General features: G+C 37.8%; 2 protein-coding genes across 2 annotated transcripts; both read left to right on the plus strand.

Annotated features, from left to right (window-relative positions):
* Nucleotides 1–459: 459 nt before the first annotated feature.
* Nucleotides 460–4,750, plus strand: LOC112973049 (pulmonary surfactant-associated protein A-like). The gene is made up of 4 exons (XM_026080417.1): nt 460–628; nt 1,627–1,746; nt 2,617–2,694; nt 4,374–4,750. Exons 1-4 carry the CDS (start codon nt 460–462, stop codon nt 4,748–4,750), a joined length of 744 nt encoding a protein of 247 aa, XP_025936202.1.
* Nucleotides 4,751–12,598: 7,848 nt separating this feature from the next.
* Nucleotides 12,599–14,508, plus strand: LOC112973063 (pulmonary surfactant-associated protein A-like). The gene is made up of 3 exons (XM_026080436.1): nt 12,599–12,746; nt 13,284–13,361; nt 14,132–14,508. The coding sequence occupies exons 1-3, from the start codon at nt 12,599–12,601 to the stop codon at nt 14,506–14,508; spliced, it is 603 nt and encodes a 200-aa protein (XP_025936221.1).
* Nucleotides 14,509–15,141: the final 633 nt, after the last annotated feature.

A 15,141-nucleotide genomic window follows, 5' to 3' on the forward strand; every position in this document is an offset into this window, starting at 1 on the left:
GTAACAGATTGTGCCTTTTAGGTTGGTGGCATATACATCTGTGTTTCATTGAGTGATTATAGCCCTTAAAGTCATGTAATGGCTTAAGCTTTATCAGTTTTACACCTGAGCCTATTTCTCAGAGATTAAATCAACAAATGGTGATAGCATAAAGGATGATTTATCTCCCTTGCTCCCAAATGTGTAGTTGTCAGTCTGAAACAAGTATACCAATCTGTATTAGTCTGGAAACTTCTTTATGTATCAGCTGTGCAGCAGTGGCAAAAACAAAACTGGAAATATCTTATATCTAAACTATAGACTTAATTTGAACTAGGAAAGAATGTAATTTCAGAAAGGGAAGAATGAAAAAAAAAAAACATTCAATTATTATCAGCCAATACCTACATTTCTTAGGGAATCATTTCCTGACAAGTATGTGGGTTGTGTTTTTTTTTTTTACAGCTGCCCTGAGCAATCATGTTGTCCTATTCATTCTACATGGTCGCAGCAGTAGCTGCTTTTCTCGGGTCTTGCCATGCACAGGATAAGTGCACAGGAATACCTGGGCTACCTGGTAGTCCCGGAGCTAATGGGCTGCCTGGAAGGGATGGAAGGGACGGTCTAAGAGGAGAACCGGGTCCACCAGGTAACTGCAGTGATAATCTTCATTCTACTGCCCATGTCCTAATCATAAGTAAGACTACAGTAAGGAAACAAATGTCTTGTTGTACATTGTCTTTTCATTTAGACAAAATAAGGCAATAGTAGGTTTATTTAAATGTCTAGTGGTTGCCAGTTCCAGTAAATTCACACAGAGTGATTTTTTGCTCTGGAATCAATTGACCCATAGTTTCAGCCCACAGTGAACTTCCTTTTTTGCAACAAATCCTTGTCATGAAGGCTGCAAGAGGAAAAGATGTTAACATAGAGGAACAGGTGCCCTCTAGGAAGCTGCTGTGTTGAGCAAAAGAGGGAAGAACTGAATGGAGGAAGTGGTCAGCTTAATTTTTCTTTCTGAAAGATAAGCCTCTCTTCTTTTCTGGGAAAAGAGGGGAAATGAACAGTTTATCAATACTTAAATATATATATGTATGTATGTATGTGTGTATGTATGTGTATATATACACACACACACTTAAACTTATATACTTAGATATATACACTATATATTATAGTGTGTATATGTGCTATATATACATTATATATAAAGTGTGCATGTGTGTGTATACACACACACGTGTGTGTATATATATGTGTGTGCATATATATATATATATACACACACACAGTGCTTTTCTATTCTTTCACAGCAGAAGGATTTTTTTTTTTTAAGTATGAAGGTAATGTTATTCCAATAAGTATGAGTGTAATTAAAAGGCTTCTGATATGTTTCTCCAGTATTGGAAGGTAGTATGTGTGAAGGTAGTCTGGTAAGGAACACACTTTGCATTGTATAATTTTCTTTCTGGTAGAAGTGCTTTTTCCAGGTCCAGTATAAGGGCTAAAGCACTATCAAAATTGTTCATAGATATAACAATTTACAGTTTGAGATTAAGTTCTGTTGTGTCCTGAAGGTCCAAGAATATGCATTGATTGGAAAGAAAATTATATAAATCATTTTATTTTCATGCTTCTCTTGTCCAGGTCCCATAGGACCCTCTGGAGGTCTGATGGGGCCTCCTGGAAGAGATGGGCTTCCTGGACCTCAAGGACTCAAGGGAGAGCGAGGCGAGAAAGGAGAAAAAGGAGACATTGGACCACCAGGTGAAAAAGGCTGATCTGCATGTAAAGTTCTGTCAGTTGAATGCACTGTTTTTATTGGGTCAAATATGTTGTTTCTCACTGACAGTGAAGTGCAGTAAGTCAGAGTTGCAACACTGCAGCTCTGAGAGAGGGAGATGGAACAACATTTTGGGCATCTACATTCCCATCCATTTTAGTTATGAGTAGTGGCAACACAATCACGTGAGCACACTAGTAACTTCCTTCAACATGTAAGTCTATTGTTACCAGTGGCAGTTTGTATGAAAAAAGTGTCTACCTTGGCAGTCAGTGCTGGATTAGCTGAGCATGTTTCACACAACCTATGTGGAAACCCTCCTATACCAGTGTTTACAGTTCACATTAAAGTAGGATCCCACTGTAAAAGCACAAAGGATCCATTTAGCTGACTAAAAGAAAATGGTATGAGCTGAATTCTGTTTGATGTCATAACACAAGTTCCCTCCCCAAAATCTCCTTTGCGCCTGTTCAGTAACAATCACTAGAATGAAACAAATTCTCTTTGTCAATAGGCAAATACACTGTCTTAGGATCTTTACACTTTCACAGGCATGACAGAAATGTAAGCCTTCAACCTAGAAATATGCATCCTATTTCTCTTACAGTTTTTCCTAGGCCTCTTCTACACAGAGGTGAATTATCAGCATTTTGGGGGTGGAGGGTGTTAGGCGTATAGATTAACTACAAGGTGAAAAAATAATGGGAAAATAATTACTTTACCCTAGGTGATGTAAGAGAAGTACATCATGCATCAGTTAATTTTGTAAAGTGATTAGTTTTATCCAATGAATTGTTCCTGTCAGCAGAGCCTGGTTTTGCTTGATTGTATAACTTCTATTTTTATCTGTGTAGGTCTACCTGCTTCACTTGACACTGAATTACGAAATGTTTTAGTAAGTTTAAAACGTCGACTTGCCAGACTTGAAGGCGGTAATTTTTCTCTTTTTACTTTTTCAGCTCATAAACAATTTTAAATGCAATGAAAAAAAAACCTATTAGAGAATCATGACTTGCAAAATAAAATACCACTTGAAACCTAGTACTACATTTCAAAACTAGAGCTTTCTGTTAAACATCAGCAAGGTATCTTAGGAATTTTGTTGGATGTTAGCAGAAGAGGAAAAGTGGGCTAGTGCTTTTTCAGCAGGGGAAGGGGGTTGTTGGAAAAGAGCCTCTGTTTGTTTCCTGTACTGCCACAGACTGATTTTTGTCCTCAAATAAGTCAGCTAGACTAGATCTTCAAAGATAAGTAGGTGCATTATTCCCACCAATTTCAGTGGGAAATAAGACTTTGTTTGCTTCTCTATCATCCTTAAAGTGGAAATAATGCACTTACTTATCTATGTCTTAAAGCTGTTAAGAATTAATTAATTGAATTCACTTAGATGCTATAGTAATATTCAGTATAAATAGATGCCCAGTAAGTAATACAAAGGCTACTCCAACCTGGAGTGATGCTTTGCACTTTGCAAAGTCATGGATGTTTTAACTGTAAGGGAGGTTATACTTAGATATACTTCATTAGTGATCATGAGATAAGAACCAGAGTAAAGAAGAGTACTCTAAGGAGAGAATAAAATGGACTTGAGTATTTACAGGGAAGCTGCAATTTAAAAAACCTTGCTAAGGATAGGGAAGAGACTTGCTGATTGTTATGCTCAGCATACTGCTTTTGCAAAGGAAGTTTTCCCCCCCATTTTCATCTAATGAGTGTGAACTCTTACTCTATTTAATAGCGTCAGCAAGTCTAATTATTGCAGAAAATGTATCTCTCTAGTGACCAACTTCAGATGTGTTTCCTTGTGAGAAGTAAAATATGCCCCTGGTGGTCTGGATAGCCCCCTCTCTTGGACCACAGATCCTCTTGAGAGGATGGAGCAAGGACTGGAGAACTGTGGGTCTCTCATGAGAGGCAGCGCAAGGCCCATTGCGCCAGCAAGAAGTCATCTGTCTATAAGAGGTTACCCTATTTTCTCCTCCAAAGCAGAGGACATCACACAGGACTTGCCTTGCCTGGAGAAGCAGGTTTCTCAGGAACATTGAATGCATTTATTCAAATTTAATTTATATTTAAAAAAAAATCTCAGTTGATGTTGCATGTTCCACATTGAATCATGGAAATCCCTTGGCCACACACTTGTACGTTGCTGGTATTTACATCTACCAGCAATGTAGTCATTAAAGGTGGTGGAAAGAATTGTTGGGTACTGAGAAGGACTTCACAAAACATTTATAATTTCTCTGTTTCCTTTGCTCAAAGTTGAAGCAAAACTGACACTCTTTAGGAAGTACACACAGTAAAATAGGGCTGATATCGTAAGTAGCAAATGCTGGCAGGGCATCCTTGTCTTGGAGGAGGTGATGACAGATGGTTGCGTGCGACATAACAATGTACTTACTGAATAACGAGTGAATTCATAAAATTTTGAACAGCTTCATTCCTCTTCATCCTTTCTTTAACTCTCATTTTCTTGCCCTCATCCCTTTCCTCCTCCTTTCCTCTCACCAATTTTAATTTTCTCCTCTTCTCTTGATTTTTCTTGTTTCACTTTCCCATCAATATGCCAGAGGAAATAAAAAAAACTAACTCTTTCCTTTTTGTGTTTTAGTGCTTGCTTTGAATGCGAAAATAACAGAAGTAGGAGAGAAAATACTTGCCAGCAATGGGAAGGAAGTTAATTTTGCATCTGCACTAAAATACTGTGAAGAGGCTGGAGGAACTCTTGCAACTCCCATGAATGAGGAGGAGAATAAAGCTATTTTGGGTATTGTGAAACAGTATAACCGATATGCTTACTTAGGCATTAAAGAGAGTGAGATTTCAGGTCAGTTCAGCTATATGAATGGCATACCTCTGAATTATACCAAGTGGCGCCAATATGAGCCAAATGGCAAAGGGACAGAAAAATGTGTAGAGATGTACACAGATGGAAGCTGGAATGATAAAAAATGCAACCTATATCGCCTCACAATCTGTGAATTTTAAAGAATGGCCTTTCAGCCACCTGAGAATATGGAGACCATGAAATATTGTGTCTCAGCCTTAATACGGTATAATTTCTGCAATTTTTCTATGCCAGAAAATCTAAAATGAATCATATTATGGTATTTTTTATCCTTTAGAAAATTCCAAGTGTAGTAGATGATTAACTTAATTAAAATGTGCCTAATCTGATGCATTTATCTCTGTTTTAGAGGGTTAGAAATAACTCAGAATTGATTGTTCATGACAGACACTGTCTCAGTGCGCTGTGCCTATATAGAGATTAGAGGAAAATTCCAGGGTTTGACTTGGGATATTAGGAAAGTCAGAAGTTAAAATACTCTTTGGATTCATAGTGGAAATATTTCCAAGTATTTAATTATTTCTGCCTTAAGAGAGATGCACAGCAGTTGACTTCACTCTAGCAATTATGGGCTTGGGATTTGAACATCTCTGAAGTATAGGGCTTGTGTTATGTCGTATCGAAGTGTACATTAATAAATTCAGCATCCATATAGTAAAAGCACCAATTACAGTTCATTTTCTTAGTTAAATCAGAAGCTACTGTCTATAAAACATTAAGATAAACATTGCATTTTATCTATGTAAACATATGAACATGTATATAACATATTAAACATTGCATTTTGTCACTAAAACATCACATTCCCCTGTAAAAATATGACCTGTAGAACTTTGTGGTGTTAGAAAGGCCACTTTCATCTCACAAACCACCAAATAAGCACATACTGTTTTAGTGGAGCAGCTAAAGTTGGAAGTACTAATTCAAACACAAGCTAGTTCTCTACTGGTGTCATGCCAGCAACCACAAAGTCAGGCCACGATTCAAATCCACCAGGATCCAGAAGAGTCATTTCACTAAATCAGAAATATTTCTCACCCTGATTCAGTTTGAGTAGCTGGCTTGGGCTGTGAGAACTCAGGTAAGGACCACAAGTAGCAAATTCACACAATTACCCCGCATCAGGGAAGCCCTGTTAAATCCATTATTTTCCCACCAACTCAGGGAGAAAAGAAAGTACTGGAATTTAAACACATGGGTAGACACTTTTACTCCATTTTCCCCTTTTTCTTCTCCTCTTCTGCTGCATGTGTATGCATGGCTCTGTGCAGGGAGCCCATATAAAGTTAGACATCACTCTGAGCAGCGGGGGAACTCCAGGCAACCTAAGCCTGCATAGTGGAAAAGGTGGGATCTGTCCCCATGGCCGTTTCAAGCCCTGCTGAGCATGAAAGCTTTTGTGTGTTCAGACTGAGGAGGTGAGGGATGCTTTTGACAACAGAGGATTCATGTTCAGCATCACCCCCAGCACTTCAGTTTGTCTAGGATTGGGCAAAACTTGGAAAGACTATTCCCAGACCCACACATTGGACAGATTTCAAAGTGTGAAACTTCTTTACAAAATAGCTATCTTGAAGACCTATGACCATGATGCTGCTTTGCCACAAAATTACAAATGGAAAGGGGATAGATCATGCTGTGGCTGAAATTCTGACTCTCAGGTTACTTTGAGAGAAGATAAGGTTTAACTAATGCTTTTTGACTTTTCCTACATTTAGTTCTAACAAGTTGCATTACAGCTGCTAGAGAAAATTGCAAGTTTGCTTAAAACTACCTCTACCTCTTGAGTTTTAATTATTTAGTAACATCTAACAATCAAACCTTTTTTAATCAGTATTTATGTCTTTCAAACATACAGCCTCTTTGTTAGAGCAAGATGATTAACTAGTATAAGAAGGTATCATGTTGTAGAAAAAGCCCCAAAATTGCTATACTAACATGGCCTTTTATCATCCAAACCATTTTCATGTATTCATTTATGTAGATCTCCAACAACATTTGGGGTATCCTGTTCAAGTGACTAAACACTGATGTATTTCAGTCACATCTGTGCTTACAAGATGACTATACAAATCTTTTATTAAAATCTTCAGTGTTTAAAATCTCACAAATGACTTATCAGAATATATCACCCATCTTTAAAAGGATTAACACTTCAAAACGCTTTGGTGCTTTTTACCCCATTAAGAAAAATCATGTTCTTTTTGAGTCAAAAGCTAATCTTTTATTACATCAGCAAGCAAAGGTCCTAAGCTAGGTCTCCAAGTCCAATTCTTTCTTCTTAAGCCATTACAATTAGAAAAAAACAAACCAAACACACACACACACTCCTTAAAAAATAAAAACTCCACAGTCCTCTTATACAGTCAAAGAACTTCTAGACAGCAATTTCATCTGTATGGTTCTCAGTGTGATTGGTAACATTTCAGGTAATGCAACTAAACTCCTCAGTTATTTTCATAAAATATCTCTCCTTATAGCATCATACTCATTTCTTCTTTTTCTATGCTTTAGCATTTCCCTTACACCATTCTGAAGTGGGCTTCCTTGTTCTGTGTCCAAATTCTTGACTATATCTCATGTATAAAACAGAAGAGATCAAAAGAATATCGATCAGTTCCCTGCCTTCTCTTCAAACAACTGTGCCAACTTTTTTTTTTTTTTTTTTGGCATGGTCTTTTATCTCCTAACTTCAACAGGCTTCAGAAAAAAAGAAGTCCAGACTCAACTGTCATACATGGAAGAAATAAGTAATATTCCTAATAAAAGATACAGTACAGATACACTTGGAATTCATTTATATTTCATGGGATTTGTGTATGCTGTGACAATTAAGATCCTGGTGAGGATATAACAATTTTTAACTACCTGTGTACATACTGAGTACAATGCTATGTGCTTATTCTTTTCAGTTCCACAGAGGAGCAGCAAAAGTATCCTGAAATCATTATACATGAGAAAAATGCTAGCTAAAAGAATAACATAACTCAGTTTAAATGCTTAAATGCTGTTTAAAATACTTGTAAGTATTCCAGTCTATTTTTTGTGAAAGAAAAAACTAACTTCTGAGTTTATACATTAATGAAGCCCTTTTTTGAAATGGAAAAAAAAAGGGCAGGTCAAATAGAAGCAGAACAAATTGTGTTTTTAAAGGCTAAATGAATTTGATAAAATCTTTCCTTAAAAATACAGCAAGCAAAAATAATTGCTGGTGCATAATGACCAGGCCAGGCAAAAGTCAATTTAGTCTTTTTTTTTTTTTAATTTATAATACTTTGCTACAGAAAAACAACCTAACAGCAAGACCTTTCAATTCAAACAATAACTTCTCTTCTCAAATGTTATAGAAACAGATTTTGAGAAGTAAGGTCTTAGTGCAAGTAAAAAGTTCAGAAAAAATCAGTCCCTTGTGAAGTGGGTTGTGTATCACATTACAGGTCTAATACAATTGTTATTAATTAAAGTATATTTAATATTGGTGGACTTTGACTACAAATGATGGCTATTGATTTCAGAGGGAAATCTCTCTAGTCTAGAATGCTATCTTATAACTGTGTAATTTAATTGGGTGTTTTAGCTTAGAAATACTATGAGCAATTTTGGGCACTCAGAAAGCTCTCTTCCCCCCTCACAATCCTGACTGACTGCATGTAAAGAAATTGACCTTAGATAAAGCAGCTAAATATATTTCTTTTGGCTTTCTGATTTTTGTGGAAAAATGATGAAAACAAGCCCCACAGTTCTCGGGGAAAATTGTTTTCAAATTCAACCTTGAATGAACATAATAATTGATAGGATGTGATACAGGGTAGTAGGGCTACCCTATCTTTATAAATTATGATCAGTACCTCCTTTATATATGTGCGTGTGTGTGTGTGTGTGGTGGTGTGTATATATGTGTTTAATTTGGAAGCTAAGTATAAAAAAAAGACATTTATTCCTTTGTCCTTTTCCAGGAGACCATCTATGGTGAAAAAATATGAGTACTTGATGCCGCAGCATCCTAGCAGTGCTGCAAGTACCAAGCAGGGTAACGGTTAGTCATGCAATTTACATTTATGTGTGGCTTTGCGTTAGCAAAACAATAAGTGGAAATGGGAGAAGAAATACTTGCCATCAGGAAATTTGTTAACTGGCTTTGAAACCGCAGTGAAAGGACTAATGGCCCTATTACAACTCTAAGGAACCGGTGGAAAACAATGTTTGCGGGAGTATTGTGCAGTGATTTAACAGACATGTTTATCTGGGCCTGAAAGAGAGTCAGACTGCAGATAAATTTCATTATCTGAAGTAGAAACCTATAGTTATAAAATTATATTAACCCACAGTTACACAAACAGGCCTGGTTTAAAGCGCGATCAATACAGGATGCTTGGAAATTAGAGTAGCCAGCATTCAAAATGATAAGAGACTAAAGCCCTGTTAGGAAACTTGTGTTTGATGGAATTTGGCTCCAGGTCATCAGGCAAGTGTGGTGCCCGGTGAAACGGGGAAGGCAGCGCTGGTGCGCCCCTGCCTTTGCAGCTCAGGATTTGGCAGGAACCACACAGCAAGTGACTGCAACCCTCGCAGGAGGATGCCGTGAGGGTAGTTATGGTAGTAAAGGCTACAGTGAGCAACTTAACCTTCCTCTGCAGTCAATTAATAATGGAGGACAACTGCAGAATATATAGAAAAAAGCATTTCATCTGGTTCATAAGCATGAGTTGTTTTTTTTTTTCTCCCTCCCACTAGAATCCTGATTTGTTATTAAGAACCATTTCAGAGGTGAGACATTTTGTTACTTTCCACATGTTATAAACACAAAACTATTGTTTCTTTCTGTGTCTCCCAACTGAACTATACTGCGTGATGTACCAGGGACATCTGATGACCTTCACTTGGATCCTTCACATGTAACCTAAGTCAATGGAGCATGTGGAGATGGCAGTAGCATCAACATGCACTAATCACATGTCTACGGGTAAAATTAAGACTTTCTACTCTAAAATGCTGCTCATAACTTCAACAAAAAAGTCATGCTGAAGCTTGTCATATTGGATGTCCATCTCTTGCTGAATTCTTTACTTCCTGTTCTTAAAGCTTAACAAAAATAGCCTCGGTACTCCTCCTCTGAGACGTGCTGCCAGACACCAGAACTGAGGTGAGCGATGAGCATGCAGGAGGTCCCACGTGCTCTGTGCTCTTCCTGATACCCCCCAGGCATACAGGAGCTGTTGGGGGCAGTCTGACAATAATTAATTTGGAAGAGGACATGGTGAAAAGGGGATTGTGGAAAGCACAGGACAGTGTGGTAGAGAGGTAGGATGGAAACAGCAGCAGCAGAACAGCACAGAAACAGTGGAAACAGCAAATATAAATGGGGTCTGGTCCATTTAAATACAAGCTGAGAGAATAGGGAAAGAATTTGTAAGGTTATCTGAGGTGGGACCAGCACCGTGAAGGGAAAAATCAGCTTTCAGGAGGTTAAGTATACAGAGGAAAAGCTAACAAACAGGCTTGTAGAAGAAACACACACCCAATTCTATAAACTGAAATTAAACTCTAGGGTCTGTATTTCTTTAAGCAGCTAGGAAGGTAGTGTTGACTGACGTCTGTCCTTAGCATGTTTTGTATTTATCTACTTACATTGTGTAACACTGAACCTAATCTCAAAATCGCCTTAATTTGCTTCACTAGCATTGTAATTATAAAACCTCTCAATGATAGATGCAGAAACATGGAAGAAAGTTGCCTCAGTATTCAAAAATTTTGTCTTATATCAGTTTTGTCTAAAGTATCCTTGAGTCTTGCTGAGCTTCTGTGGTATGCTGCTCAAAGACAGATCAGCAAATAGTTTACAATAATTATAATTATAGAGAATATTAATATCGGGCTATTGATCATAAACAAGTGTAATAGAAATGTGAGTATGTAAAAATATCTATTTCTGCTTACACCATCTCATCAATATACTGATAAAATCAAGATAAGTTGAGAATTTATCAAATAAACATCAGTTCTTCTTGGAAGGAGTCTATTGCACAAGAAAACGTGTCCAGCTTTCCTAAGCCATCAGTCAGTATGTGTGAAGCCCATTAACAGAGGCCATACCACATCCCATCTCACCCTTGCACAAACTGCAGTTTCTCCCAGACGCAGTTCAAGTGCTAAAGTTCTCCTGACCATGGATGCAAAGGTCCAAGTTCTGCAGGTGACCTTTGCTAGGGCTCATCTGGACCCCAGGTAACAACATGTCCTCATGTTCTCCAGTTTTTTTTCATAAAACAGTTGTTAGTTAGAAAACATCAGCCAAAAGCAGTCAAAAGAATGTTAAGAGCATTAGGTCAAACACTCAGAAGTTAGGAAACTTTAAATTTAGTGGGAAACTTTAAACAAAAGTTACTCATGCAAATTTAAATTGGCCCTCTTCTATCAGGGACACACATGACTGGGTGCTGCTTATTTATTTTTCACAGGCTGGGTGCCCTTTGCAGCACACTCGCTAAACAGTGCTGTGGGAATCAATCAGGCTTGCGTGGGAGCAGTGCCAACGGCAAAGGCCTCCCCCTCGCGTGCTGTGGGAAGTGTGGAGGTGCAGGCCTGCTGTGTCCGTGGAGGTGATCCAGGCTCGCCGCAGTCCAGCCGCAGCATCAGTGCGGATGTGGCTGGTGTTCCCTGTCTTACTTCAAAATGCTCGTCCCTGTACCTCTTATATTATACAGTTGAGATAGATCTGTGAGTTATGGACTTCCCTTAGAGGAATTCAGTAGGTTATGCAAGTATGGGCTTCTGTGGCTGTTACCTCTGCGTACGCCACAGATGTGCCATTGTCTTTTGGCTTTGTTTCTATTGTTATTAGGTTCTGTTTATTCACAAGATTTCAATAATTTTCACTTATGGTCCCTCAATCTCTAATGAAAGTAAGAGTATTGTAGAGATGCTCCTGATGCATATTATATTTCCTGTGAACTCCATGTTTTTGATTATCTTCAGTGACGTTTACAATTTAACATTTACAAGGGAATTATGTAGCAACATTAAGTAAGTAAGTAAGTGTTTCAAACAAGCCTTGACAAATGGCTTTGTTTTACTCCAGCTTTTTTTTTTTAATGTGAAAGTGTTTCTACAAAACAGAAAAGTACTCTCAAATATTTTCCTTATATTTTAAGTGTGTTTACCTCTTGAAGAAAACAAATCCCTATCATCCAAGTTAAAGTTCTTGACATTTCTATTCATATGCAAATTCAATCAATCATGTTACGTGCTCCCATAGATAACAAAATAAATCTCCAGTTACAGGCCCTATAAATTAGACCGTGTAATGAGCCTTTCTTATTTCATATTGGAGCTGCTAGGTAAGTTGAACATCTTTAAATAGACTTCAGTTTAAGTTATGCTGAACTCTACTTTAACTGTATCGCAAACCTTTCCATTTCAGATTTTTTCGTTGCCTTTTAACATTTTTCTTCACTGATGCTGTAGCCTACATTTATTGAGGATGTCACTTGAGATGTGGATACTTTAAAAGACAAATTATTGTCATAATGAAAGAATAAGCCTTAATAATTGTTTCCCTCTTAAAACAAACAATTAAGACAATGTGTTCCATTTTATCTTAACATGGCTTTTCTCACAAAAGCAGATGTGTCTATTGCTCCTCTCTAAAATTAACAAAAACTATAGCTTTTCTCATCAGGAAAAATGGCATGCAGTAGTATTGACTGTACAAAAAAGAAAGGTTTTGAAGGGGGTGAGGGTTTTTTGCTCTGTAACTTAGACTCTTAAGTACACTGTAATATAGATTGCTTCTTTTGGAAAAAATATTTGAATTATTTGGAGTAACATAACTGTAGCTATATCAGTGATGTTCATTTCACCAAGGGCAAAGCTTGTGGTACAAAAAAAACTTCAAATCAAGAGAGCAAAATTTTGAAATGTGGCTATTTTTAAACACAGGAATCTACGCTGGAGAGTAAAACAGTTTGTTTTACAGTTGGCTTTAAATAATGCTGTCACCATCGTTGTTCCACAAGATCTTCGGAGCAGCTTTTTTCTTGCTCACCTGCTATGCTCAAGGTAACCTTGCAGGAATTCCTTCTGTGCCCGATTTCACACACTTGCCTGAAGATGGGGTGGATGAAGGCTTTCTACCAGGTATCTGCAGTTATCTTTATTTTTATCTAGATGTACTGTTGTATTCCATTTTTATGCTTCATGAACCAAATGTTATGTTGTATAATCTATCATAGGTTCTACCTGATAGAAAATAATCAGGTATTTATTAGTTCCTCTGTATAAAGAATCTATATCCCTCCTACCTAATGATATTGAATGGTTCATTCACAGAGGAAAGGATATCATTTTCCATAATGTAGGGACACAGACTTTTTGCTAGTTCAGGTCCGAGTTGTGCTTCAGGTTGAAGCAAGAGTTTCAATAGCCTGAAGGACTCTGTCAGCAGTCCTAAGAAAGAATTAAAAATCAGCTAAGCCTATTGCACAGCTGCCAGTCTTTTGCCTGTCTTTACAAAGATCAGTGTGTGGAAAATGCCTTATTTAAAACAGAGAATAAAATGGATCAAACAGAACATTTTAAAAGTTCATATTAATTTCACAGAACTCTCTCTACTTTATCTTGAAATCTAAGATTGAAAAATTAAACAAAGTGTATAATAGTTGTTTCTGTTTTTAGATTTCCCATCATTTGTTGATAATGAAATGGAAGACATTATCCTTCAATTAGAATATCAAATTTCCAGACTTGAAGGAGGTAATTTATCTGCCTTTCCTTTCAGCTATAACTGTATTAGTGGGCATAAGCAAAATGTGCCAAAAAAAAAAAGCTTCTTAGAAAAAGGCAGAATTTTCTGAGGTTTTCTTGCATTCCTTTTATGTTCTGTTCTTCAATAGACAGGAGAGTGATTAGTTACAAATGGTAGGAGGGAGGCGAGACAAATATTTTTCCATTACTAGTGAGAGATGCCTAGGTAACAGCAGCAAAATATGGATGAAAGCAAGTTAGAAATATTTATCAAACTAAAATTCCTGCCTATGTAGAGGTGCTCCATTGGCATCTCATGCTCCTAATAGGCACAAATAAACTGAATGCTAAAAAAAATCATAATAATCACAACAGGATCATATCTAAGGTCCTACTCGCTGAAGTATTGGCATACCTTTGTACTCTGTAAGCCATCTCATAGAACTAGTACAGGGCTAGAGACAAAGAAAAAAATTATGCACTTTGTCTAAACTTAGAATTCCTCATTTCCTTCCCTCCTCTCGTACCTCTGTTGTGCTTCTCCTATTTCATTGTCTATCTTTCTATAAGTATTTCTTCCTTTTTTTCTCCTCTCATCTTTTCAGATTTCTTCTGGGTTTGGGTTTTTTTATCTTTGATTTCAAGTTTTCCTCTCCTTCCCTTTTTCATAGGTTAAATCTAAAGTTATGGAGGAATACAGACAGTGGGAATTACTATTGCTAGCAAAATGACCCCAAAACAATACATAAAAGATTATAATCTTTCACTTGATCTTGCAGTCCTCCGTTTGGAAGGGAAGATAACAGCAGCTGGAGGAAAAATATTTGCTACCAATGGGAAAGCAGCTGACTTCTATACTACAGTGCAAAAATGCAAGCAGGCTGGGGGATCTATTGCCACCCCAAGGAACCAGGGCGAGAATGCTGCCATCTTGTACTTTGTGAAACAGTTTAATAAGTATGCCTACCTGGGGATAAAGGAGTCTCTAATTCCAGGCAAATTCCATTCCCTCAACGGTGCAGAGCTGAATTATACAAACTGGTATTTAAGGGAACCTTCTGGCAAAGGGAAGGAGGAGTGTGTGGAGATGTACACTGATGGCACTTGGAATGACAAAAAGTGCAACCAGAATCACCTTATTGTCTGTCAGTTTTAGTGCTTCCTCCTCCTGCTCTTTCACAGTGTCTGGAATACTCTTTCCTATCCATTCTTTCTTCCTTCGTAGTTAGCGAACTGTCATAATGCAGCATGAAAAATAAAAGTCACTCTTGGCCGTCCAGACTTGGCTTTTAAACAAACACCAGCCACAAAGAGGAGATTACTTATAACAAAAGCAGTGCTCATTTTGTCGGATTTGTTGTTGATTCTCCTGTGCCTGTTGAGTTTCTTGATAGGACTGCCCACATTCAGGTACATTTATGAGACACAAATCTCATGTGGTCAGTGCAAAGCTGCTGGGTCCCTACTGCTTTCTCTGTTAATCCGCTGACTTATTACAGCAACAGCAAAAAGGTGACTTGCTGGTACAAGAGTTTTCAACCCCCCTTTATCAGTGAGCCTCAAAGCTGAGTGTATTTTGATCCCTTTTCCTAAATTTCCCTCACCGAACCTGCACGTACAGCTACTCCTGCCACCACTGCTGTTGCTCACCTGCCTTTCTCTGGCTCTTTTCACCTGCACCACAAACACCGACCCCCTGAAGGAAGAAATAAGCAGTGCTGCTAGTGTGGCCCAGAGCTATAAGCACGAGGAGGTCACACCCTTAGACTTCCTATGGGAAAGCTTCAGA

This window comes from Apteryx rowi, unplaced genomic scaffold (assembly GCF_003343035.1).
Source record: "Apteryx rowi isolate R43461 unplaced genomic scaffold, aptRow1 scaffold_52, whole genome shotgun sequence".
NCBI classification, from domain to species: domain Eukaryota; kingdom Metazoa; phylum Chordata; class Aves; order Apterygiformes; family Apterygidae; genus Apteryx; species Apteryx rowi.

Coding starts and splice junctions, on each gene's coding strand:
- LOC112973049 (XM_026080417.1), top strand. CDS start 460: ATGTTGTCCTATTCATTCTACATGGTCGCAGCAGTAGCTGCTTTTCTC. Junction 629..1,626: donor AGGAGAACCGGGTCCACCAG/GTAACTGCAGTG, acceptor TCTCTTGTCCAG/GTCCCATAGGACCCTCTGGA. Junction 2,695..4,373: donor ACTTGCCAGACTTGAAGGCG/GTAATTTTTCTC, acceptor TTTGTGTTTTAG/TGCTTGCTTTGAATGCGAAA.
- LOC112973063 (XM_026080436.1), top strand. CDS start 12,599: ATGCTGTCACCATCGTTGTTCCACAAGATCTTCGGAGCAGCTTTTTTC. Junction 12,747..13,283: donor GGATGAAGGCTTTCTACCAG/GTATCTGCAGTT, acceptor TTCTGTTTTTAG/ATTTCCCATCATTTGTTGAT. Junction 13,362..14,131: donor AATTTCCAGACTTGAAGGAG/GTAATTTATCTG, acceptor TTGATCTTGCAG/TCCTCCGTTTGGAAGGGAAG.